Here is a 27,637-nt window from a genome sequence, read left to right as displayed (position 1 = left end):
TAAGTTCTGACAAAGCCTCATAAAGAAGATAATTTTTATTGTCTCGTCAGAAAAAATTATTTTTAAAACATGATTTTAACGTAGCAATATGTTATTAAGAAAGCAGAGATTATTTTAAGACTCTAATAAAATCAAACAGGGTTCATCACATCTCAACTACTTTCAAGCATTTCCTGCTTCAGAATGCTCGAATCGGTTGACATCTCACTTTAATATGTCCTCAGGGTGCTTTTCTGCCCATGGATGCCGTCAAGTAAGCATCGTTAAAGTCTCCCCTCCCACTGCCATCATGTCTAAGTCAGAGTCTCCCAAAGAGCCTGAACAGCTGCGGAAGCTCTTCATCGGAGGTCTGAGCTTTGAAACAACCGATGAGAGTCTGAGGAGCCATTCTGAGCAATGGGAAACACTTACGGACTGTGTGGTAATGAGAGACCCAAACACCAAGCGCTCCAGAGGCTTTGGGTTTGTCACATATGCCACTGTGGAGGAGGTGGATGCAGCCATGAATGCAAGGCCACACAAGGTAGATGGAAGAGTTGTGGAACCAAAGAGGGCTGTCTCAAGAGAAGATTCTCAAAGACCTGGTGCCCACTTAACTGTGAAAAAGATTTTTGTTGGTGGCATTAAAGAAGACACTGAAGAACATCATCTAAGAGATTATTTCAAACAGTATGGGAAAATCGAAGTGATTGAGATCATGACTGACCGAGGCAGTGGCAAAAAGAGGGGTTTTGCTTTTGTAACATTTGATGACCATGATTCTGTAGACAAGATTGTCATTCAAAAATACCATACTGTGAATGGCCACAACTGTGAAGTAAGGAAAGCGCTCTCTAAGCAAGAGATGGCTAGTGCTTCATCCAGCCAAAGAGGTCGAAGTGGTTCTGGAAACTTTGGTGGTGGTCGTGGAGGTGGTTTTGGTGGGAATGACAACTTTGGTTACGGAGGAAACTTCAGTGGTCGAGGTGGCTTTGGTGGCAGTCGAGGTGGTGGTGGATATGGTGGCAGTGGGGATGGCTATAACGGATTTGGTAATGATGGAAGCAACTTTGGAGGTGGCGGAAGCTATAATGATTCTGGCAATTACAACAATCAATCCTCAAATTTTGGACCCATGAAAGGAGGCAATTTTGGAGGCAGAAGCTCTGGCCCTTATGGTGGTGGAGGCCAATACTTCGCCAAACCACGAAACCAAGGTGGCTATGGTGGTTCCAGCAGCAGCAGCAGAAGGTTTTAATTACTGCCAGGAAACAAAGCTTAGCAGGAGAGGAGAGCCAGAGAAGTGACAGGGAAGCTACAGGTTACAACAGATTTGTGAACTCAGCCAAGCACAGTGGTGGCAGGGACTAGCTGCTACAAAGAAGACATGTTTTAGACTATACTCATGTGTATGGGCAAAAAAAATCGAGGACTGTATTTGTGACTAATTGTATAACAGGTTATTTTAGTTTCTGTTCTGTGGAAAGTGTAAAGCATTCCAACAAAGGGTTTTAATGTAGATTTTTTTTTTGCACCCATGCTGTTGATTGCTAAATGTAATAGTCTGATCATGACGCTGAATAAATGGGTCTTTAAAAAAAAAAAAAATGTCCTCAGGGTATTTCCTGTCCCTAAGGCCTTAAAGAATTAAAGTCATCTTCTGGTTAACTTCCAGGTACCAAATAATCATTTTCTGCTACAACTACGAAGTACTGAACAGTTATATTGCCACTAATATTTTCCAGTAGTTTTAAGACTTGGCTCTCTGATATGCCCTTTTCCTCTGCACACTTCTCTGTACATGGCTAGAGGACTTGTCAAAGACAAATGGGGACAGGAACAGTGACACCTTGTTTACTAAATATAGCTTCGAGTACCTTTTGATCTAATGTGACATTATTTGCTTAACATGAAGCTTCTATCTATGAGTACCACTGGCCACTGAAGATGCCTTCTAGAATTCTCCATGCCTTCCCATAGGCACAGTGACGTGGCAACAAATACCATGGAATTTGGAACTTCGTGGACAGCCAGTCCATCAAGAACCACTTACTGAGCACTTTCATTCTGTATCCAGCAATGCAGTGGGTGCTCAGAGGAAACAAGAAGGCAGGAATCCTCCCAGAGCTTTGCTGCTGGGGAGAGAACATTCGTGCACATCTGGTCGTCAACAAAAGCAGGGCCACAGACCTTCTACGACAGCCTAAAAAAATCCCTTGATTTACGGCTTCATTACCATTCGATTATTGTTTCTAATACACAAGCAGACAATCAAGCAAAATAGTGTTCAGCTGGAAGTCAGGTCTGCCGATCAACTAGTGGAACCACTGGCCCTATTCACCAGGCAGCTGAACAGCCACCATGTAAACCACGTGATGGACTCTAAGTGCGAATACAAAGAACATAAAAGAAGCCTACTGTGATGAGCACGGAGAGTAGCCCTGGGAGGGAAAAGGAAGTGGGACACCAGAAGTCTGTCGTAATAAATATTAAAACCAAGGGGAATGGGGAGGTGAGAGAAAGGAGACAAGGGAACCGCCAAAATACTAACAGTCACAATCTTCGGGTCATTTAGCTCACTGCCCCCTTTCCCTCCAACTTCCCTGCTTTCAGAATTGTTGATAAGCATTAATCACTGTTAAAATGTTTGTAAACTGCTGTTACATAAATGTTTACATCACCGTTAAATGTTTATAAATCACTTTTGTACTTGAGAGATAGTCACACTTTGGGAATTTGAGTTACTAAACCATTTCTGCATGGAAAGGGTCTGTCTTGCACACGAACAGAGGACCTGACACATCCCCACACTTGGAGAAGCCAGGAAGCTCCCTTACACAAAGGCTCACCCAGCTGCCCACGGATGGACTTGGGAGTATAAATTCCAACGCGTGCCGATTCTGCATATCAAACAGCAAGACGTGCTTTTAAAAGAAAGAGCAGTCTTTGAACATGCTGACCACTGCATGGTGCTAGGGCCATCTCCGGAAGCTACACAGCTAATTTAACAATGTTGTCTCTACTCAAAACATGTCCTGTGAATTTCTCAGAAGGTGGAAAATTTTTGTAAATTATGGAGCTCTGATTTGTAGAGTAAAACTGTATAAATCCACGTATTGTGAAAATGAGGATTTTTTAAACTACGCACTAATGTTTCTAGTAAAATAAAAAAAAAAAACAAGGTAGGACCCTAAAATAATGAGTTTTTCTTATGTTACTGACAGCTATTTCTGAAGGCTAACTGCAGCTGTTTTTGTGCCCACACCTGTCCAGTGGACCTGAAGGATCATCGTGCGGAAGGCCCTGGGCATCAGTGCTGGGGGACATGTTGACGGAGCTGAGCAGCCTCCAGGGAGGGAGCTCCTAGTGCAGAGGGAGCCGGGCTCCAGCATGAGGTGGAAAGAGAGCCCTCAAAGAGCGTGGGGTAAGTGCTGGAGAATTCAGAAGCCAAAACAAATGACGGGCAGCTGGAGGGGCGATGGGGAGAAGTTTGGAGGGGGTGGCATTTGAGCAAACCCGGAAGGCCAGGAGTTAAATGGGAAGGGCAGGGGCAGCAGTGAGAAGGGCAAGGCAGGCAAGGAGGACAGGACAAGCTGATGCCAGAAACCGTAAGCAGCTCGCTGTGCGCAGGACACAGGATATGGGAAATGGGCTAATATACTATCAGAGGAGATAAACTGCAGGCTGACCACTGGAAGGCCTAATGGAATAAATATATATATTTCAGGTTCACATGTTCTTTTTTCTCTATTTCCCATTTTTTCCTGACCCGAATTCATTTCCCAGGGTGTGGATGTCCCCCCCAGCACTGGGGCCATAACAAACTCAGACCAATTTCAGAAAAACAGGCAGGGGTGCCTGGGTGGCTCAGTGGGTTAAGCCTCTGCCTTCGGGTTGGGTTATGGTCTCAGGGTCCTGGGATCGAGGCCCGAGTCAGGCTCTCTGCTCAGCAGGGAGCTTGCTTCCTCCTCTCTCTCTGCCTGCCTCTCTGCCTTCTTGTGATCTCTCTCTCTGTCAAATAAATAAATAAAATATTTAAAAAAAAAAAAAAGACAAGACAGGCAGAACAGCTCATGCCATCCATCAGAGTCGCTCTAAAGGAGACTTATGAGCTACTTAAAAAGAAAATTCATTTGTTAACCCATATTTACATGACAGCTTATTAATTCAAGGATGATACTAGGCACCCATTTATTCCAAAAATTTGTAATACACAAACTAATAAAATGTTGTCAGTTTCCCTTTATGGTAGAATTATCTCATTCCAATTCATATAACTAAATGCATTTAATACATTTTGCTTTTTAAGTACAGGTAAACTATTTCTATTATACTTATTCTTTAAAGTTTATTTATTTAAGTAATTTCTATAACCAGCGTGGGGCTCGAACTCACAACCCCAAGATCAAGAGTCTCATGCTCTTCCAACTGAGCCAGTCAGGTACCCCTGCCTGGTTATACTCATTTTTGCACTTAATTCTCTTATTTCAAAGAGAATACAAAAACAAAATTTCAGTTCAATCCTCAATCTACCAAATCTCAATTAGTAGAACTTGAATAAAGAACGACTACATTAAAGATGCATCTGAAGGAAAATTCTACCACAGATATCCCTCACTTTATGGCACAGAAGCTGGTACCAGCTTCTGAAGATTTTATTTATTCCTAAGATTTTAATGATTAAAATTAGAGGTCTGATACCTCAGGAGAAAGCCCTTCATAAGCACATTAAAACTTCTGGTGAAATAAAACTAAAAATTCAAACTTCTTTTTCTTTTAAATATTTTATTTATTAGAGACAAAAAGAGAGAGAGAGCACACAAGCGGGGAGCAGGGAGCCTGATGAGGAACTTGATCCCAGGACCCTGAGACCATGACCTGAGCTGAAGGCAGATGCTTAACTGACTGAGCCACCCAGGTGCCCCTAAAACGTCAAACTTCTTTTTTTTTTTTTTTTTTTTTTTAAGATTTTACTTATTTATTTGACAGACAGAGATCACAAGTAGGCAGAGAGACAGGCAGAGAGAGAGGAAAGGAAGCAGGCTCCCTGCTGGGCAGAGAGCCTGATGTGGGGGCTTTAACCCACTGAGCCACCCAGGCGCCCCTAAAACGTCAAACTTCTTAAAAACATCATTAAAATGATGAAATAAGAAATGGAATAGTATTACTTCTTTGTGACTAAAGATCAGAATGTAGTATAGTATTTATGACTGAAACTGGGCTTCTAGGCCCCAACAAGATGATCAGTATTTAATGTTACTTTATGAAGAACTCTGTAAATGTCTCTTAAGTATTTGTTTTATATTTGTTAAATAGCCTGAGGCTATTTAGGGAAGAATATTAATAAATAATACCATTCTATTATATATTATGTAATACATATCATATAACAAACACTATTAATAACCTTATTAATCAAGTATTTGCTATGGGAAGAAAGAACTGGTAAAGGGTTCCAAGTTGGTGGCTTGCCTTATAGTGTTTAGAGCCCCACAGTGTAACCTCTGAGCTGTTTGCAGCATCCCGCCCTGACCAGGGAATCACCCTTTTACTGCTTTAAGCCCGTCCACCCAAAGGATTTCTCCCATATCTGAGAGTCTTCCTGTGTCCACAGTAGAGGCCCCGAAGTAAGAGTCACCTGAAGGATGGACAGTTACAGCTACACACGGGCCACGAATGGACTGTGATATCCACAGCATCACAGCTGAGCCAGATGCCTAGCCCTTGACCTGATCCAGCCTGAAGATCTTCAGGCTCGAGGCCTTAGGCTTACCAAGTCAATAACTTGAAGGTTAAAATGCAGGCTATGGAGAGGTTACTTGACACAAGGGACACCTGAGCCCTGATTTAATCAAGCACCTCTTCCCAGCAGCTGTCTGGCACTGGGGCGCTTGTGGGACAGCTCTTCACCAAGGTCAGTTCAGGCAAACTCCGGAAAGGGAATAACGCCGCTCACTGACCCACGTCCTCTTAAGACATTCCTTCCGTGTCTTAAATTAAACCTCTAAGAGGAAAAACTACTCACAAAGACAGAAGGAAGACCACCGTTCCCTGCAGGTTCACCAGAATGGCGAGGGTCCTCCAGGAGCGGATGAAGTACCCCAACAGGGCATACTGGGCAATGCCGACCGCGAAGAAGAGGCCACCGATCGACCCTAAGTCCGGGAAAAGACGCCTGTTACTGGGGAAAGCACCTTCCACACCACCCTTCCCGACCCGAGGCACAGAGGCAATGCCTTCCTGGAAGGGCGTCAGCAGAAAAGAACCTACACACATAGCGACTGTCAGATGAGAAAAGTGGCAGAGAGGCCAGTGAGTGAGGGGAAAAGGAGGAAGGACAGGTGAAAAACACAAACCACACAAGATGAATTTTAAGGGTTTGCCCAAGTGCTTTCCGCACGAAAGGCTGTTCACCGCGCATGCGCTGAAGCTCGGAGAGATGCTTTGCTGGCTGGCCGGACCGTTTTTAGGTCATGAGATTATAGAAATGCTGGGACTTCATCTTATCAAATCCTCCTCTTAAATCACAAGCTCCTCCTCAGCTCTCCCTCCTGCCCTTCCCCATTGGGTGTATCAGCACCAGATACATGACATTTTATAGCTCTCTGATTCTTGTCTGTCTCCACAAAGCATGGATTTTTGCCAGCAGGCTTAGAGGAAAAAAAAAATCACCCATGGGATTGTGAAAAATTCTTTTTTTTTTTTTTTTTTTAATAAATGCTGAGATGGGATTAAGTCCCCCTGGCTTGCCCGATATATGTGTGAATTTATACCTCTGACTCACTTTCTATAACTGCTACTACCACGGTGTGCAGCAGTACCCGCTACCATTTATCGTGCATTCCACTTTTGACATATGTCGTCCTACAAACAGGTGCCATTAGAGCCATACACAAAGAGGAAACAGCACAGCGAGGTCAGGGGTGCTGTCTAGGACACGGAGCTGTGCGCAGGGTGGGGCAAGCCTGCGAGCTGTCCTCGTCCTCCTTCTCCATCCTCCTGTGGAAAGGCAGGCTTCTGTGGGGAACATACAGCAACAGGACCTTGTTGATCTTGCTACAAGAACTTTCTACAAGAATTCTATAAAAGAAACGTGTTCTTGTCTTGCCCAGGGATGATCAATTCTCTAGCCATAATGACATGTCTACTCTGTGCCCTAGTGAGGGGAAGGGGGGAGCAGAGGGGAGAGTGAAGTGGCAGCATGTTCAGCACACCAAATCCAAACATGTGGTCCGATAAGGAAGGAAGTGGGGATACTGTGATTTCCCTGGAAATTTAAGATAATCAATAGCTATTACAGCTTCATTACAGGGCATCAGACAGCACCTGGCTTCCAAGAATAACAGTTTCTGCCATTGCTCAGAACAGCTCCGAGCACTTGGTATCCACTGACAACAACGCAGTCAAAAAGAAGACAGCCCACAGAATGGGACTGTTCCAGAGGGACTGAGTTCAGACCCTAGTTCTGCCACCTGCTGCTGTGTGACCTCAGGCAAATCACTAAATGTCTCTGAGCCTCAGTTTTCTCGAGGGTAGTTGTTAGTTTAGGATGAAATAATGCCTGCTATACAAATATACAAATACTAGCTATACTGTCCTACTGTGATATGGGTATAGCTATCTATACCCATCTATTACCCTCCCTCCAAAAAGCCACTGGGAAGCCTCCCAGGGTGAGTACCTACTATAAGATACTGTCTACCTAGCACCCTATCTAATTCCAAGAATATCTTTTCCCTCTTCTAGAGAGTGGACCTCCCCTTCCTTTATCCCTGTGGTTCAAGACGGGGCTGCCCATCACAGTTCCACTCACTGCAGGGCCTCGGCTGGGCTAGTCCGAGCTCTGAGCCCAGATTTTAAATACTACACTTGGTAGTAAGGGCTGAGGGCTACAGGGGCCCATCCCTGACTGCACAGAGAAAGTTTCTCAGGGAGGACTCGGGAGCAGAGACAAGAAGCATCGGACTTCCTGGTTCTGGGCATCTTTGAGGCCTGGACCTTCAGGGGTTTGGTTATATTAACCACATAATTTCCCTTTATATAGAGAGGCTCATCAGAGTTGAGGCTCTGTCCCCTATAATCAGTATGAGTTGGTATCGACTGGGTATGGTAGACAAGAGGACAGGAGCAGAAGGCGTCTCCTTTAATGACCGTAAATGCCGTGAAGACATTACCACAGACAAAGGTCCCGGAAGGTGAAGGTTTTAGGAGAAAGAAAGCAATACTTTTTATTTGAGGGTCCAAGCGACATTCAGATCTCATGTCCAACAAGAAGCTGCACATGTTTGCCTAGAAATGACAACAGAGGTGGTGTGGAGATGCAGATGTGGGAAGGCTCTAGGTTATTTAGTCAAAAAATTAATTAAGTGAACATTTCAAATCACCACTTTTTGCATGTTATAATTCTGGAGTGTCACTGGTGGTCTTCTGTTTACAGGCTATTAGATATTGATCCTATTTTTCAGATTTCCTGTTTCTTTTAGATCACTTTCATTTTCAAGTCTGCTATGTTTGCTTCGTTCACACTAGTAAAAACTAAATTTCGGTAGCTTAGACTTCATTTTTGTAAATTGTACTAGCAATCCACCCAGTTGCAAGCAAAGCCATGAGGTCCAGCTGATTCCTCTTTCTCTCCCCACTCTGACCCTTCAGCAAGTCGCTGCCCCACCAAAATCCAGCTCACATGGCCCTCTTCTCTGCTCCTCTCCCCGCACTGTGTCTGAGCAAGCCCCCATTGTGTTTCACAGGCCAACCACAACCACCTCCTCTATGACAATTCAATTTTTCCTCCTCCGATGGTCTATTCTCCACACCTTTGCCACAGCTGTCCATCTGTATCCTATCTGATCCTATAGCTCCACTATTTAATTCACCTGCTGGCTTCTTACTGCATTTCAAATAAAAATGAGTTTCTTATTTGGCCTAGCACTGGCCCTATATCAACTGGTCCTCCCAACTTGTCCCTCCCCTGCCCAGGAGATAAATATTTAATAAAATACAGTAAGAAGGCACTGGGAAAGGAACGTCTAGGCTTTTTTATGTCTGTGCCACTTTTCAGTTTAAGGTGTAAACAGTTAATATCCTTCTGAAGAAAATGACACTCTTGGAACAATCTGGAGGCAAGCTCACCATCTATGAAGCAGGACTCAGGGGAGACTGTCTACAGAGGGATATGAATAAAATGACTTGTTCAAGGTCATAGAGAACAAACTTTGGAAAGCAAATCTAATGGTGAGACGGAGCACCTCAAGTCCAAGTGCATTTTAGCCTCTGGGGTTCAACTGGCTCCCTTGGAGGTTTCACCGGGAAGCTCACCATCTCTGTCATGTGCACGGAGTGAAGCAGTACCTGCGAGTGCCCAGTAGGCGGTGCCCACACATTCGTTCAGCAGGACGAAAGCCACCAGCGACATTCCTCCGTTCATCACGCCCACCAGGAAGCGAGTTATTGCAAAGATGGCATACGAAGGGGAAAACCCATTTGCAATAGCAAATAAGATGTCAAGAGCAAAACCTAGAATTAGAGGAACAACAGTCAATAACCCGGACATAAAACAGTATTTGATCAAAGTAATAAATTATACTGACTTTACACCTGTAAAGATAAATCTCTGTAAACTTAAATTTTTCTAAGCTATGCTTTTTTAAAAAAACATTTTCTCTTAAAAACTATAAAGAAAAACTAAGGTTTATCTTTGTTACAAGTTGATAATCTGTCAGTCATGCACAGTTTTCAATTATTCACAACAGTGTGGGAAATGGAAAAATCCCAGCTCATGCTCAGCTTGTCAAAAGAACTATGCTGGTTCTTATAGAGCATATTTGAAATGAACCAACAGATAAGATACAAGGAAACAGATCTCGTACACTGGCTCAGTCTCTGTTCTCTTTAGAAATGTGGCATAAGTTAGAATTCCAGAATTGCCAAAAGAACCATCATCTCTGAAAAGCTTAGACACAAATACGTGGCCTTCCCCAGGTATGCTGCTGGTGCCTTGAAAGCGCTTGGCCAGAATCAATTCTGGCTGCAGTGCGGCCTCTTGCTAGTGTATTAAAAATCAGTTCTGTATCCACATGGCAATTTCCGGAGAACGCTAAGGAAGTAAGTCCTCCTATTCAGTGCGTGAACACTCTTAACTGATTACCTGTGAGATAGACCTTTTTCCTTCCAAAGCGATCTGAAAGCTGACCAAAGGAGATGACTCCCACAAACACACCACTGAAGAAGAAAGAGCTCGCTGCACTGACTTTGTAAGATCTGTTGGCAATTAAAAACCACTAAAGGAAGAGAAAACAGAAAAGACATTTAGATCACAGAAAAGGTGGATGGACTGTTAGCTATTAAAAAAATACAAATGCACAACCAAAACTTGTATACTGGAAACTCTCTACCGCATCCCCCACTACTAACCACAGTGTGGTAGAACATCTATCCTGGACAATATCCAAGGAGGTTTTGTCTTCAGAAACACTAGAAATCATTATTATTATAAAATGCTCCCATAATACACATCTTAATACAGCACTAAATATGGTATATGATAGCTACTTTTATTTAGGCACATCCCTCCTTATAGATCTTGAGAGAAGGAGCTGTGACCCATCCATTCCCATTTCTCTGCTGCCCTAATATACTATAGGACATATATGAGGCAATCAATGAATAGTCCTTTTCACCAATAAGTTAACGGGTTTTAAGCCCCTTTAGCATTTTTCTTAAAAAATTGATCATAGAATTACCATATGATCCAGTAATTCCACTTCTGGGTATATGCATAAAAGAAGTGAAAGCAGAGATTCAAACAGATATTTGCACCCTAGCGTTCACGGCAGCACTACTCACAGATGTCAAATGAAGGTGAACGAAAATGTGGTAGATACACACACTAGAATATTATGCAGCCTTGAAAAGGAATGAGATTTTTGGCAAGCGAGGTCATGATGAACCTTAACCTTATGCTAAGAGAAATAAGCAGACAAAAAAAGACAAATATGGTATGATTCTGCTTATGATGGGATATTGTGATTTATAGTAAGAAATCTGTATTTGATGTTCCTGAAACCCCTGTAATTTCCTACAGAAGAGTCATGGGCATCTTTGGTTATGATATTTAAGTTTTGATCCCGGTTCCTGAAATAACTTCAGAGTATTAAAGGAGAAATGGGTGTCCTTTGTTATTTATAACAAGCCTCTTTCAACCACACTTGAGTTTATTTAATGAGGTGACTTTTGGAAAGCCCCTTAGATGGGGGCTAGTTGCCAGGGAACCAACTTCATGATTAGACTAGGGTTGGAACATTCAGACCCATGCGGGAGGGAGGATCCCTGCCCCGCCCTTGGGGGAGGGGAAGAGGGACCGGAAGTTGAACTAATTGTCAATGGCTAATTATTTAATTATTTAATCAATGATGCCTATGTAATGAAGCCTCCCTAAAACCACAAAGGGATAGGGGTTTGAGAAGCTTCCCAATTGGTGAACATAGTGGAGGTGCTGGTAGAGTGGGGCCCAGGAAGGGACTGGAAGCCTGCTCCCCTTCCCACATGCCTTGTCTTGGGCGTCTCTTCCATCTGGCCGTTCCTGAGTTATCCTTCATGATAAACCAGTGATGTAGTACGAGGTTTTCCTGAATTCTGTGAGCTGCTCTGGCAAATTAATCTATCCCGAGGAGGAGACTGTAGGAACCTCTGATCTCTGGTCGCTCAGAAGTACAGGAAACAATGTGGACTTGAAACTGTCACCTGAAGGCACGCACAGGGTCAGCTTCGTGGGACTGAGCCCAGAAATCGGTGGGATCTAATGCTACCTCCAGGTAGAAGGTGTCAGAATGGAGTCAAACTCTAGGATACCCAGCTGGTGTGTCACAGCTGTGTGACATGGGAACCGGCCACACCTGCCCCCACAAACCCTACCTCACACGTCTGGCGGAGGGAAGGGTCAGCAGTGAGACAGCTGACAGTGAAGGAGGCACAGGAGGAAGGCGGTTCCTTCAACAGGAATTGTCAAATCCAGAGACTGAAAGTCAAATAAAGGGTCCCAGGGGCTGGGGGAATGTGGAGTTAACTGTTTCATGGGTACAGATTTTCAGTTTGGAAAGTTCTAGAGATGGACAGCAGTGATGGTTGCATGACATGAATATATTGAATGCCGCTGTACCTTTAAAATAGCTAAAATATTACGTTTTATGTTATGTATATTTTACCACAATAAATAAAACCAATCCCCCTTCACATCCCCCTCTCCTGGAGTCCGTAAAGACAGGCTCAGAGAGAGTCCTAACATGCAAAAAGGTGCCCGCCTTGGCTGTCCCTTCACCTCTCGGACCTCCCTTCCCAGGCTCCAACAAGCAGTCATTAAGACTCAGAGCACATCTGACTTCTCTTTTATTTCCGGTCAGACCGTGATGATGAAGATCCTGACCAGACAAGCTTCCGGACATCTTTCGGAGGCAGTACCAATAACAAAATTCATGAAACTAGGACAATAATATTCACTGGAAAATAAATGAGGATAATGCCCCCTCACTAATGCTGGACTCGACTTCTAAATTCCCCCATTCTTCACACACAGGTTTTTTTTTTTTTTTTCAGATTTTATTTATTTATTTGAGAGAGAGAATGAGAGAGAGAGAGGGAGCACGAGAGGGGGAAGGTCTGAGGGAGTAGCAGACTCTCCCCTGAACAGGAAGCCCAATGAGGGACTCGAGCCCAGAACTCCGGGATCATGACCTGAGTCAAAGGCAGTCACCCAACCAACTGAGCCACCCAGGCGGCCTTCACACACAGTTCTTTTTTTTTTTTAAAGATTTTATTTATTTATTTGACAGACAGAGATCACAAGCAGGCAGAGAGGCGGGCAGAGAGAGAGGAGGAAGCAGGCTCCCTGCTGAGCAGAGAGCCCCATGCGGGGCTCCATCCCAGGACCCTGGGATCATGACCTGAGCTGAAGGCAGAGGCTTAACCCACTGAGCCACCCAGGCGCCCCCCACACGCAGTTCTTAACGAGGTTAGTTAACTGCTTTTCCCAGCCCCTCATGGCTGAGAAATCATAAACTGCGGTGTCACTGCTTTAAGAAATAGTAATCAGGATGTTACGGCTCCCGGTGGCAGTCATGGTACAAATAAAAGGACGGAAGCAGTGTGACCAGAATCTGAGAAATGTTCCAGACAGTTTTTCATTCAGGTATTCAATAAATTGATTCGTTTCTATTGAAGGTTAAGGACTACACTAAGCACTGGCAATATAGATGTGAAGAAGCTAGACATGGTCCCTCCCTTCAGGAAGGGTAAGTGCCAGGAGAATAAACACAGAGGGAGAGACTGGGAGGGCACTCTTCAAATAAGGTATTCAGGGAAGGCTTCTCTGGGGAGGTGACGTTTGATCCTAAATGATAAGGAGTGACCCTCTCCTCCAGAAAGCTGTCCAAAGAACATGAGAATAAGTGCCCTACCCTAAGGTGAAGCGCCCCCAGGGCACCCCCAGTGGGGGCAGTATCATGAGGCCAGACAGGTGCATCAGGGTCAGATCACACAGGGCCTGGGCCACAGTGAGGAGCTGAGGTGTTACTCCAGTGCAAAGGAAAAGTCCTGGATTACTGGATGTAAGATTCTAGAGATCACTATGGCCACTCTTAGGGAATGCATTACAAGAGACAAAAGAGGGAGCAGAGAGGCCAGCGCACTAGCTCAGGAGACCACGGCAGCTTGGATGAGGGTGGGAGCAAAGGGGATGGAGAATTACAAGCACTTAGGATGGATTTTGAGGGCAGAACTGGCAGGACTTGCTGACGAACAGCAGATGGTGAGGGACAGAGAATCAAGGGTTTCACCAAAGTTAACTGTGGCCACTTGGTGGATGACCTTTACTGAGATGAGGAAGGTGGCAAGAGGAGATCACGTATGTGGTGGGAAAGAAAGAGCTTTGTTTGGACTTGCAGAGGTTAGGATGTCTATGAAACAGCCAAGAGATGATGCCAAGCAGATATCTGGACACGAGTCTTGAGCTCCAGGGAGAGGTTATGAGGTTTGTACCTATAGAGAGGGATGAGGGTCAAGACTGGGGACCAGGACGCTTCCATGTTCAGAGGCTGAGTAGGAAAAACCCATTATAGAAAACTCGTAAGTAGGACTCAGGGAGATAGCCAGAAAATGCGGAGGAGTGTGGTGTCACAAACGCTCTAAGGAGAAATCTGATTCAGGGAGAAAGAGGTGATCAAGCATGTGGAATACTGCTTTAGAGGTCAGGTAAGATAAGGACAGAGATGAGCAGTTATTTTTAGAAACAAATGGACACTTAAAAATAGCAATTTCAGTGAAGTGTGAAGGAAAGCCAGATTGCAGACAGGTGAGGAATTGGAGGAATTGGGGAACTGCTGGCAGCCATCGTTTACAAAATGGTTTCCATAAGTTTTGCTGTGAAGAGGAGCCAAGAAATGGGACAGTGTAGGGACAGGTTATCTGGGGCAAAGATGATTGGCTTTTTTTGTTTTTATTTTTATTTATTTATTTTTTTATTTTTTTTAAAAGATTTTATTTATTTATTTGACAGGCAGAGATCACAAGTAGGCAGAGAGGCAGGCAGAGAGAGAGGAAGGGAAGCATGCTCCCTGCTGAGCAGCGAGCCCGATGAGGGGCTCGATCCCAGGACCCTGGGATCATGACCTGAGCTGAAGGAGGAAGCTTTTAACCCACTGAGCCACCCAGGAGCCCCTGATTGGCTTTTTTTAAACATGTGTGCATGTTGATGAGAACAAGCCAGTACAGAAGATATTCTTGCAAGAGAAAAGTATCTGGAAAAGCAAGAAGGGATAGGTTTGAGGGTACAGCATAGAGAGCTTAGCCTTTCACAGAAGCTGGGAGATGTCACTGCCAAGTAAAGCGAGCAAGAGAGGAAAGCAGAAGGCGGGCTCAGAAGCAGGGAGCGAAGAAACTCCCACCTGGTTGCTTAATTTCTTTTTCATTGAAATTATCAAGTGAGGTCACTGGCTGAAGGAGAGCAGAAGTGGAGGGGGGGATTTCAGGTTTCGGCAAGAATAGGACTAACTCCTCCCAGGAGTGGGACATGACCCATTCAAGGGAAACGCAGTGGGACTGCCAAGCCATGGTGAATAGACATTTAAGCTCTGTGGCTACTAATTTTAAGAGGTTGTTGGGAGTTAAGCTTACATGGAGCTGGAGACTTCCGAGAAGTACTACAGAGAGAGAGACGCACCAGGGCTTTGTGGGGATTTGCAAAGGAGTGATTATTATAATGGAATATGTGCTATTTAAGGAGAAAGGGCAGACATAGGGGAATGGTGGGTAGAGAAATGTCACCATCAGAAAAATCCCCTACACCATTAACTTTCCTGGACTTCCCATTCTTGCCCTAAACTGAAACTTGGTGATCCCCTACAGAAATCATTCAGTGAACCAGATCCCTCTCAACTGGAGGCTGCTTTCCCTTCTACACCCATGGACCTGAGAGCCTGGGATGGGAGAAGACGACCAAAATTTCAAAATCATCAAATCACCTGAAGATCACATTACTAGATGGTATAATCCACTACCCTTCTAGAGCTGACAGAGATGATAGCTTGTTTTAAAGTAACTACTCTTCCTCTCTTCCACAGTAATAATATGTTGCCAGCATATGGCTATCCAGATTGAAGACTAATGTCCCAATCTCTCTCACAATTAGGTATGACACGTTATCAAGTTCTGCACAATGAATGCTAACAGAAGCACCATGTGGCAGGTGCTTTGTCTTAAGACTTCGTCTTAAGAGACAGCTGGTTTACCCTTTGCCCCTTCTTCCTTTCTCTCCTACCACTTAGAATGTCTATATAAAAGCTGGAGCTTTACCTGGGGCCATGATGAAGAGTGCCACATATTAGGAATGGTAAAGTTAAAAGTTTAAGGAGCCTGGGAACCTGAGAACAATGGGGTAGCACCAGGGCATTGGCATATTTTTTAAGTTCTCCAGATGATTTTCATAGGTAATCAGGTTAAGAACCCCTGTCCTAGACCTGGTCATCCTCAACAGCTGTTATCATCTCTAAAATCCCGATTTTGAACATCCTACTAGCTGTCCTCCCACCCCCTACTCTTCCAACTCACTTCCCCCAGTACCCTACTCCAAACATGCTTGAACCTCTTCAAGACCCCTGGTCACCACACTCTACAGTAAGTATGGCCTGAGTCAGCAAAAAAGATTAAATCATGGTAAGAAGATCTGTATAGATCTTCTTAAGGATCTGTATAGAAAAGGGTAAAGTATATTGTAAATTTTCACATAAAAGAGATTAGAAGAGTTCTGAAATTTGAAGGAGAAATTCTATTTTGTGAAAAATTAATTATTTTGGATTATAGACAGTTCTGTGGTGGAATTTTCAACTCGTGAGAAATGTCTGATGACATTTTTCTGGTTGAAAAATAATCAAATATTAGATATATGGTTGGCCTAGAAAATGGAGGATGTGTTTGTCACAGGGGTATTCCTTCTCCTACAATGGTGAATAAACAAGGCCTCACTGTACTCATTTTTAATACCTTGAAGTTCAAACAACTTCTTTTTATGTTTTTCATGGTGTTAGTGTCTGCTTTGGTGTTTGCATGCCTTTCAAATGTAGCCAGCACCTTTAGCTTTGATTATCCTGCACCTCAATTTTTGCTAGTCTGTTTATATGGCCAAGATGTTTAAGCTCATACTGATCTGTCTTCTGCTTATTTAATAAAAAATGGCTAATGTGTCTTGCCAGTAATCAACTGTTCTGTTGACCACATCTGCAGAACTTCTCAAATCCATGAAAAAGGCCATAATAATCATCCTTCCAACAACCAGAAACCTGTCAACTTGGATGGCAGTTTTAGGAAAAAGTAGCCTATGGGATGTTTGACTGGCAAATTCCAAATTCTGATTCTTGGGCTGCCAGTTTCATGTGTCAAAGTAATTTCGAGTAATTGTTCTTCATGCCAATGCTGACTGGGGTAATGCACTTCCTACTTCTCCTGGAATACATTCAGGAATGGGCAAAAAAATCTAAAGCCATTGTTAAATTTAAAAAAAAGCAAATTAAAGCATGCAAAGAACTCCCTGACTAATGCAGAACTCGCTGACTAATCCAGGTAAACTGGGCATGGTGCATTCAGAAACGTCAAGTCAAGGACTTAGGACAGTATGTTTACAAACAGCTTTCCATGTACACCATCCCCCAACATGTGAGATTTCGGTTTACAGTTTTGTTTCCAACTTCTAAAACCTTTCAAATATACTTTATGTATTTATCACATACCTATTACGTGATCTAAAGAGTTTTATTTTGTCAAGGCTCAGACAAGATACACTAGGACAGTGATCCCTGTAGTATTTCAAAAGATGTACTGGAATTACTTACTTTTAAACTTTTGGAAAGAGGTCACCCGCCAGACTAGACTCAATTGCTAGCACATGTTCTTGTCCCTGTGGTCGATACTTAGTACCCAGGTAAAATCCAAACCAGGATATCACCAGGACATTGGAAACTAAAATATAATAAAACTAAATGTGATGACTGTTACAATCTTGAAATATGTACTTTTTATGAGGCTTTAAATTGTAAAATTCATAAATTTATAAGTCATTCAAACACTTAAGTGGCAAGAGATTATTAAAGGGATGACTTTCCTATTATTTTTTTAAATGACAAGCCAAATTCTAAAGCTAGAATGTCCTTTTTATAGTAATTCATATCAAATTGAAAAATCACTTGCAAATTGAAAAAGCTGGAAATCTTCTTTCCCCATACATTAACAGAAGAGGAAGAACAGAAAAACAAAATACTTTCAGGATGACCTAGCTAAATCTATTTTCATCGTGTAACCAGCATCTGTATTTTTGATCATAAGATTATCAGAATCATTAAGTTCATAAGCCGGGCATGTATTATACTGTATTCTCAAAAAGGATTTGAGGGGGGTTGGAACTAAAGGCATCGGCACAATCATTCACTCATCAAAAGAAAGCAGACCAGAGGGAAAATCAGGTACCTGCAGCAAGTGTCTTAAAAATAAAAGATGAAAGGAACACAGATATGGCAAATGCTGGTGTTGAGTACAGAGCCAGGTGCCGTGCAGAACCATCCAACTCTTAAGGAAGAAAAAAAAGGCATGAAAGCAGAAGTGAAGAGTGTTGACTACTGACTGGGTAGGAGGAGAGCATCCAGGTTTTTAAATATTTGGACTCTTACTGCTCAGACGCGAAGAATAAGACGGCACCTCTGTAAAGTAGCTGGATGTCAAGAAAAGGTGCTCCAGCTACAACACAGAGAGTGGAACAGACACGTCAAAGGTCATTACGGTGATCCAAACCAGCCTGGATGGGGCGGGGGCTTCAGAGAAGAGAATGGATTCAAGCTGGAAATCGAGACGTGGGTTGAGCTGTCCAGAATAGCTCTTATTTGACACCAAATATATCAATCACAGACTGAGTGAAGCTTGAAGATAAGTTCTAAAAAAAGTAACAAAATGTCTTTTAGCATCTACCTTGAAATCATCAAACCTTCAGCTTTAAGGAAATGTCAGAAGTCAAAGCAGTAGCTTTTCTGAAATGGCAGAAATAGGGAGATCTAAAAAAAATTAATTAATGCTTTAAAGTGGACTGTGTGCTTATACAATCCTAAAAACAAAATTAACATCCAAGTGATGAAAACTATGTATCAGAGATATATCAAATGGGAAGGCTCATCACCTTACAACCAGATAATTAAAAACTAACCACTGGAGGGGGAGATGAACCATGAGAGACCGTGGACTCTGAGAAACAAACTGAGGGTTTTGGAGGGGAGGGGAGTAGGGGCTTAGGTGAGCCTGGTGGTGGATATTGAGGAGGGAATGTATTGCCTGGAGCACTGGATGTGGTGCATAAACAATGAATCTATGAAAAAATAAAATAAAATAAAATAATAAAAATAAAATGTTCTACCCCAAATTCCCCCACCCCCAAAAATAAATACAGTATAAAAAACAACAACAACCAACTTTCACATAATATTCTCCCCTAATCCCAACAACCACCTTTATAACAGGTATTATTATTATTCTTCTCATTTTATAGATGACGCAGCTGTAGCTCAGACACAATAACCCTAGAATAAACCAGGGAGCCTGCGCCCAATGTGGACACTGGTCTCAAAACCACCTTCTCTGAGTACCATATGCTTGAATTAGCTAAACCACGTGGGCCTTGTGCTTGGGAACACGAGAAGGCTAGGAGTGCAGAGAACTGAATAATGCACTTAAAAATTAGCTTCCAAAGTGTTTTATTTGGGGGGGAGAGGGATTTATCACATTCCACAGTATAGGTTTTAAACACAAATACCTACCATTTCTATATTTTTAAAAGATTAATTAATTTAATTAATTAAAACAAGTCTTATTTATTTAAAATTAATTAAAATAAATCTTGTTTTTTTATTATTTGCACATTTAAAAAATTTTATTATCTTATTTTATTATTTGCACATTATTATTTGCATTTTGTTTTATATGCACAAGTTGAGAGGTGGGGCAGAGGGAGAGAATCTCAAGCAGACTCCCCATTGAGCACAGAGCCAGATACCAGGCTCGATCCCAGAACCCATAAGATCATGACCTGAGCCGAAACCAAGAGTCAGACATTCAACCGACTGAGCCACCGAGGTGCCCCCCTCAAATTTCCATATTTTTAATTGAACTACTATTACTATTTGACATCCTCATATACCCACATAGCACAAAAACACACCCCCCAGCTTGTTTGCTTTTTTTCCCTCTGCTGAACAGCATGATGCTATCCCTTCCCTAAGGCACCGGAATACAGATTATGAGATGCTCTTTAAATGGGTCATGAAAGAGATGAAAAAGCATGAGGAACCCCCCCTTAAATGAACTCTTGAGAATTCAGACACATATCCAACCTCTGCCTGAGCAACTTCTCAACAGCTCTGTCAATGTCACAGAGCTGTCTGGCTCTGCTTCAGTTTTTTCCTGTGACCTGAACTGTGTGTTCTTCCCCTGCCGCATCCCACCAATGTATGGTGACATTTCATGGACCAAGAGTTGAGAAACATGCAGTAGCCACAGACCACTCTAACGGAAGAGAGAATGCATGGTAAATAAAAACCGTGCACCCTAAGCAATCCAAGCAGTGGTCCTCTCCCTTCCTGAGGAGGCTGTGCATGCCTGTCCTTGTTTGGGCCCACAGCAGGTGAATGCGAATGACGCCTCACTCACAAGTGAATAATGGAGGCCACTGGCATGCAGAGCCCTGGGGAGGGCAAAGCTCCCCACGGGAAGGCAAACATCCATCACCCCACTTTTGTGTGACACTTCCAGGAACTGGCTGCCCTCGGTTCAGGCTGTGCCCCCAGCCCCACCTTGTCCCCATTGAACTCCTATTCACCCTCCCCGGCCCTACCTGACCCACTGGAGCTGACCACGTCCTCCATCCTGCCAGCTCCCTATTTTTGCTTCAAATACGGTGTTCAGTGAGCTACACATTGACTTGTCTCTCACGTACAATGGCGTGACCTTCTTTCGGACATGCTGGCATCTGAATGCTTACGAGACGGGGCCAGCACTCATGAAATGTTTGCTGAACTCTTTCTGTAACAAGAGTGAGGGCTCTGGTTTACAGGCATCTTCACATCCAATGGCTCAATGTCATGACCTCGTGGATCAAGTCGTGAGCTTGTGGACAGGCAGGGCAGGAACTGCCTCCCGCATCCCCGGGAGCCACTGAGGGCTGTTCTCGCGACAGGAAGAATGAGGGAGATCTGGAATCAGAGGGGTTTCCTTTTTCTGTCTGACATCTAGAATCCTCTGGCTTTATCTTTCGCCTCTACATTAATGAGAAAGAAAGCTACAGAGAAAAAGAGCCCCCACAGAACTATGTCAGTTTTCTGGTTAGAAAGGCAGCATCTGTGCCCCTGAAACATACTTCCCAAAGCCTGTAGAACAGAAGCAGTGTGGCCCCTGCAAGCCCTTTCACGGGCCCAGAGATACCCCACTGAGAGAAGCAGGGAGCAGGAAGAACAGTGCCGTCAGCAACCCACGGAGCATCATGGAGCCGGCAAGCCAGGTGGGAGCCATGGCAGGTGTCTGAGGGGCACCCAAGCCCCTGGCATGGCTGCTGGGTGTCTCCTAAAGGAGAACTTGTTCATGAGCCTGCGGCCCACCACTAGCCCCGACTCAGACCTCCCTGCGGTGGGGGACAGACCGCATGGCAGAGCCCACTTGATCCTAAAGAAGAAGGAAGACAAAGGAAGCTCCCCTGCAGCAGACCAGACAGCCCAGCAGAACGGGCAGACAACGCACGGAGCTCTTTGCCACCCCCAGTCCTGCTTTGGTGAAAACCAAGTCGGAGGACAAGGGCCAGAGCGTGTCCGTGTCTCGAGGCTGCAGGGCTGGAACAAGCAAGTAACGGTGTCCCTGACGCACGCCTGCAGGCCATTCCTCGGGGAATCTGCACGCAAGCAGCAGACCGCTTACGGCTCTCTGGAAGATTCTCGGGGCTCGATAACAAGCCCAACCAAGCTGCAGCCCTTCCCCGTCCTGTCGCCCCGTAAACATATTCACCGCTTCATACGGGAAGATCTCGCTTCAGGAGAAAATCAGGTAATCAGAGGCATCCAGTGACTCGGGAGTGCTTGGACGGGGCATTTCAGGGATGGTTTCACGGTGATTAACTAACTTGCTTCATTTCAATGTAGTTGTCACTCTGAATTACCACTTAATGGGTGAAGTGTGCAGGCTATAACAATCAGTGGTACTGGCATAAGGAAGCAAGACATTAAAAAAAAATTAGCCCCTAAAGCCATTATTGCAGTGAATTTTTCAAATAGTTTTAATACTCGGTCTTTTGACCCCAGGGTATGGCTTGGGGAAATATATTAATCTCAAGATAATAATCAGTCAATTTCAGTTCTTCAATATCGACGACGATATTAAAGATTCCAACCTTACTCTTTTTGGTTGCAAACATTAATTAAGCATGATAATTGTGTGCCTCTGTGATATTTGGTACTTTCTGAATGAGTCAGAGCTCGGGGAATAATTTGAATACGGCAGACAGCAATTTGCTACATAAATTCACCCCAATGGCTATTAGCTCATTTTAAAATAGTCAAGACTTCTAGATCAGAGGAGTTCTTTTTTGCATTAATACCAAGTTAATCATATCTACATAACCTTTTATTCACCCTTCCCCAAACCCTCCATGAATAACTTCTGCAAGCCCTGACCTGAATGTAATAAGGGGCAGGTGGGGGGCAGCTTATGGGGAGGTAGTTTTAATAAAGGCGTTTTTAACACAATCTCCTTCAACTATAGGGTTCTATAGGCTCTATCTTGATACTTATTTCCAGGGGTCTTATGTGAGAGGTCAATGGGCTTTACACTTGCTTTCTTTTTAACTCTCATTTTATACTAAATAATTTCCATAAAAACCATATAGTGTCTATAGACCACGCATCTGTATATTAAGGATATTTACCAATTAATGGATAAGCTACCAATGGCTCCAGGGCCAGTTTCAATGCCACCGCTTCAGAAATTTGAAGAAGATCCCGAGGAACTACAGAGGTCATGAAAACTGAATTAATGCTAGAAGTTCATGAAGGGTTTGGTTGGGGACCACATCCACTGAAACAAAGATGAGCTCAACGGAGGGTGCAGAGACGAGCAGCCCTTAAAAAGGTGGGGGCTGAGGAACAACCCACCTGGCACGGCTGGACCCAGCGGCTCCTTGAGCCTCCTTCTCTTTGTTCTTTCCCCCACCACTGCTGCTCCTGTCAGTTCGGTAGTGGCAGCAGGAAACTTGGAAGCCGCCCATACCACCTGCTTTAAACCACTCCAGGACTTGGAACAGCGCTCACACAGGGCTTCGATGTCCACGGCAGAAGGAGAGTGCGGGAACTCGCACAGGGCTCACACACCCTGCGTGCTGGGCATAAGGGTACGTGAGCCGGACACTTTATTTGTACCTTGAAATAAAATGCAATGACTAAGGAAAAGATGAGCTCTGCACTAAAAATGTAAAGCAGACAAGCATCCTCTTGGGTCTGCCTGAGGAGAGACGTGGGTGGCACCGGCCCCTGCAGGGTAGCGGGCTGCTGAGCCCGATGCAGGCAAACCTCCATGGAGCTCGGGGGCTGCAGCTTGTCAGACCTCACTCTCCCTGGCTATTTTTGGTTCTATCAGTAAACTGCCAAGTTTCTTTGGGCTTGACAATTACTAAAGCTTAATGAGATCATTACTACTCTGGTAGTATTTGTGTGTTTTTGCTTTATGGGGGGTTTTTTTGGAGAGCTGAGGGGAATTGCTAGCCAGGATCCTCACAGGATGGAAACAGACATCCTGTGAGTTGCATGATCACCTGGGGGAAGGCAAGCTAGCTGTGGAGTGACAGATTCACAGGTAGGCTCATTCCCTCTTTCCTTCTGCTTCAGTCACATGCCCCAGGAATCTGTGGCCAGGCTCCTCCATTTACTGTGTGACACTGAGGAAATCACCAGCTACTCTGAGCCCACACATTCTGGTATGTTCCCATTTGCAACAAACATCATGACTATTACCCTTCCTCCTTAGAATTCACTGTGTCAGAGGCAAATCCAAACAGGTGATGGGCAGCCCAGGGTAGGTATTTATTTGCTCATGTGCCATTGTCCTACAGTCACTTGGCCAACCTTCGTTCCCATCAATCCACTGACCCACGCTTGCACCCACTCCTCCCAGGAGGAGCCAAGCTCCTCCCCCTGTTCTGCACAGAGGTGCTTCCGGGCTGCCCAGGATGGCTGGCAGCTGCTGGGGGACCCTGGAGCCCCAGACCCCGCTCCTCTTCACTGACAGCAGTGAAGCACCTAGCTCTTTTTTTTTTTTTTTTTTTAAGATTTTATTTATCCATTTGACAGACAGAGATCACAAGTAGGCAGAGAGGCAGGCAGAGAGAGAGGGGGTAAGCAGGCTCCCTGCTGGATCATGACCTGAGCTGAAGGCAGAGGCTTCAAACCACTGAGCCACCCAGGCACCCGCACCTAGCTCTTTTAAATCCTGAAATCCCAGCTGAGATATCATTAAACCTAAAGGCTTCTGTCATGGGGGGGTAAAAAAGTCTGAAAATCACTGAGGTAGTAGAAAAAATATGAGCTCACTGAACCCAGACCAGCGACTTATTAAATATGTGATTTAGGGCAAATTCTTTAAATTCTCTTCATGCCTGTTGTTTCATTTACAGCTCAGGGCTGTTGGCAGGACATGCTAAGCAGCAAGTGGGGAAGGTCTCTGGGAGAAGCCTCTCACAAGAGACCAAATGAAAAGGTAGTCACGGTTATCTGCCTCCTCCCTGTCCTCTCCCTACCAAGCCTCATGAAGCTCATCTGCAGCCCCAAGCTCTCGGTATAGATTGGTCTCACTGCCGCTAAGGATCCCAAGGGGACCGTGGGCTTCTGTCTGTACCCCTCCAACCACAGAGTGGGCAGCAGGCCACAACCACCCTCGCAAAACATCATGAACCCACACAGGCTGGAAGCAGCTGGTTTAGCATCCGGGAGGCTCCAAACATAACTCACCCCAAATCATGCCACCAGCATCCCCGTGGAGCACCCCCTGGAGATTCCACAGAGCAGTGGTGTGCAGACATCCCCAGCTGTGTAGCTGGACCACCCCACCCCCACCTGCACCCGCCATTCTGGACACGTCTTGGGGCACCTGCTGGAGACTGAGGATCCTTGTCTGCACAGAGTATCTGTGCCTTGAGATCCACCCGAGGTGGATAAGTGCCTGACCTCCAGATGGGATGGGGGCCCGAAGTGTGCCTCTCCACCCTGGGAGGAACGTAGCGGGCCCCGATCAATCTGTAATGACAGACGTATGATCCAGATGGATAGCGGCATATACATCCAAGTATTTGTGCATCTCGGGAATGAGAAAGGGCAGGTGAGTAACAGGAGGAGGGTGAGGGGGTGGGGAAGAAAGAGTGAGAGACAAAGAGAAAACGAGGCAGAGACACACACCGAGAATGAGGCAATAACGTGGGAGAAAGAGACAGAGAGAAAGGCAGGACAGAGAAAGCGAGTGAGACAGAAACACAGAGAAAGGCAGAGGGAAACAAATGGGGGGCAGATGAGAAATCCAGAGAGACTCAGACTGAGAGAGGTGTGGGAAGAGAGACCCAGGTGCCAAAAGACAAAATGACAGGGACCAGGAGAAAAAAGGAGAGAAAAGAGAGAGCAAGGGAGAGGAGAGGAGGGAGGGAAGGAGACAGATACACAGTGCCAGTGTGACAAAGAAGCCAGATGGCAAGAAGGACAGTGACTCACAGATGCACCCCAGCTGTGATCAGGGAGACATGACAGGAGGATAAGCTGAGGCCATTTTAGCCCATAGCCCTTTTTTTCTCACAGCTGCTTTAAACATCAGCCCTTGCTGGGAAAGCTATTCCATCCTATGTCTCCTGCATCTACCAATCTTTATCTGGGGAGCAGTAAGAGGAGCAGTAAGCCCAAGAGCAGTCTCTGGGCTCCCTTGCCTCCATATTGAGTCTCCAGTCGAGTGCTGTAATGGGTGAGCCCCTGCGTGCCGGCACAGGACGTGGCCTGGGGACCAGGGTGCCCTTTCCCGCTGTTCTGGAGTATTGGGTCTGATGGCACTCTCCCTCCTTGGCTGGCACAAAGGTTTTCTCTAGCATCAGGCAAGCAGTAGGTGCTCAAAGAATATTTACTAATAATGGTGTCCCTCTGATAATAGGTAAAAGGGCTCCCAATTATAGATTTCAGTAGTATTAATTTAATTCAATGCCATTGAAATGTACTGAGGTCTGCTGTGCTGAAGCACAGTGTTGCTATGGGATCTGATTTACCTCCGGAAGGTATGAAGCACAAACTGTGGGATATTCTGCAAAAACATCACTTAGCTCCCATGCTGGTGTAGGAGCATTCTAGTTGAGGCTGCGCTGTCCAGTGCTGGTCAGCTGGCCTTCTCTTAGAAAGCCCATTCTCCACAGAGAGCTCCTGCAAGGACTTCCATCATCCCAGTCTCTATCAGCCAAGCTTGTTTGCTTCTATCTGATTAAAATAGTGGCCTGCTGACTAGCAATGATGACTGTAAAAAAAAATGGGCAATCTCTGGTGAAATTAAAGACACCCAACATACATGAATTAGCTCAATATATTTTAGAGACATTCACTGCCCTTCTGTGAATTTGTGAGATGATCCACGGTGCTCTGTATTCTTTATACAGGAGTGATGCCCTAGACTAAATTCCCTCCTTGGTCCTGAGACAGTATGAATTCTGGAAGAATCTGTCTACTTGCATCTGGTGGGGAGAGGAAGTGTCAGTACCTCCCTATGGAAAATTGGGAGTTTTTCTGTAGTGACCTGTTGTGTAAACAGTATTCAGAACACCAATAAAACCACAGAGCTAGGACTTCTAAAATATGCAAGATATTTTATTCTGTGCTTCTCTGATAATAAGAATTGGGTTAATAAATGTTTCTACATGTGGCAGAATATGATCTTTCATTGTAATGTGGTAATGGGTTTGTTGGAGGTGCAGACTTACCGCTCTCACCCACTGCAAAATCCTATGAGGGCAATAAACAGAGCAAGGGCCTTTTGGAGAAATGGCTAATTCCACAGTTGGAGTAGGGGAGATGAAAGATGAATCTAGAATATCTTTTATGCCAAAAATTATTTAAGTGCTCAAAAAACCTAAAAGTGATGGGCACATCAAAAGGACACAGGAGGACTTTCACCTCCAGGAAAACGGAATAAATGTACTTTTCATTATTTCTCCTACTACATACTACTAAAAACCCTGGACATCACGTACAAAACAAACATAAGACAACTCTGAAAGATGGAGAGAAGATCAGCTAGGACCCCGGGACCCAAGGAATGACCCAGTGGTGAGTCCCTGGGCTTCTCTCTGCCTCACATACCGATCTAGCACCGATCTAGACTTGGTGCTGGAGAAGACAACAACTCAGAAATGCCAATAGGAACAACAAAAGAAGCCCCTACCAAGAGCACACTTGGTAGGGCCTTTCCAAAGGCCCAGGAAAGGGGCAGCCCAGCAGGACAGAACATTTTTTAGACAAGAACTGCTTTATGCCAGCCATTCATCACCGCAAAACAAAAACAAACCCAAAAAGAACAATGGCTTCAATCCCATTCACAGGAACAAAGACTAAGTGGAGAACCTAAATATCCCCCCCCTCCCTGGCTGGGCAGTAACAAGTCACCCCACTTCACTCCATTTGTATGTGTCAGAAAAAGACAAGCAGGGAGCCAGCACTTTCATTCCTGCTGCCTACAGTGAGGAACCCTCCATACCATCACCACCACCACACCGTTCAGTGTGAGCACCTGGGAGACTGGATCTCCACCACCACAAGGTAGTAACAAGGCACCTCTCCCCTCTTCCGTGCCAGAGCTGTGTCCGAGAACAGAAGATTTAACTAAGACCCAGAACCTCTTAACATAATCCCTATAACTTTGGGTTTCAAACAAAAGTAATTCGTGATGCCAACAACTGGGAAAATCTCAAAGTAGAATGAAAAAAAGACTGCTGAGATGCTGGAGATGTTAGAACTATCTGAGAAAGATGTTAAAGCTGCCATCACAATAATGCATCAAGGAGCACCTATGAACAGGCTCGAAACATATA

The 27,637-nt window shown here is 44.6% G+C and overlaps 2 protein-coding genes across 5 annotated transcripts in view; one reads left to right on the top strand and one right to left on the bottom strand.

The window, feature by feature from the left end:
• Positions 1-27,637, bottom strand: part of LOC111143103 (solute carrier family 22 member 15) — a 79,952-nt gene that overhangs the window by 29,174 nt on the left and 23,141 nt on the right. For all 4 annotated transcript variants that reach the window (XM_022496582.1, XM_022496581.1, XM_022496580.1 and 1 more), the window contains exons 3-5: positions 10,124-10,256; positions 9,328-9,492; positions 6,005-6,134 (exon numbers count right to left, since the gene is read on the bottom strand). In XM_022496582.1, the coding sequence (XP_022352290.1) occupies positions 6,005-6,134; positions 9,328-9,492; positions 10,124-10,256 (428 nt within the window). The remainder of the gene's footprint in view (positions 1-6,004; positions 6,135-9,327; positions 9,493-10,123; positions 10,257-27,637) is intronic.
• LOC111143104 (heterogeneous nuclear ribonucleoprotein A1-like) lies at positions 273-1,237 on the top strand. The gene has a single exon (XM_022496583.1). It carries the CDS (start codon positions 290-292, stop codon positions 1,235-1,237), a length of 948 nt encoding a protein of 315 aa, XP_022352291.1. The 5' UTR covers positions 273-289.

Source organism: Enhydra lutris, unplaced genomic scaffold (assembly GCF_002288905.1).
Source record: "Enhydra lutris kenyoni isolate GAN:26980312 unplaced genomic scaffold, ASM228890v2 scaffoldscaffold9, whole genome shotgun sequence".
In the NCBI taxonomy this organism is placed as follows: Eukaryota; Metazoa; Chordata; class Mammalia; order Carnivora; family Mustelidae; genus Enhydra; species Enhydra lutris.
The sequence above is the reverse complement of the archived record's forward strand: the minus strand, read 5'-3'. Positions and strand labels throughout refer to the sequence as shown.

What these genes read in the sequence shown, in the direction of transcription:
- LOC111143104 (XM_022496583.1), top strand. Translation starts at nt 290, where the DNA reads ATGTCTAAGTCAGAGTCTCCCAAAGAGCCTGAACAGCTGCGGAAGCTC.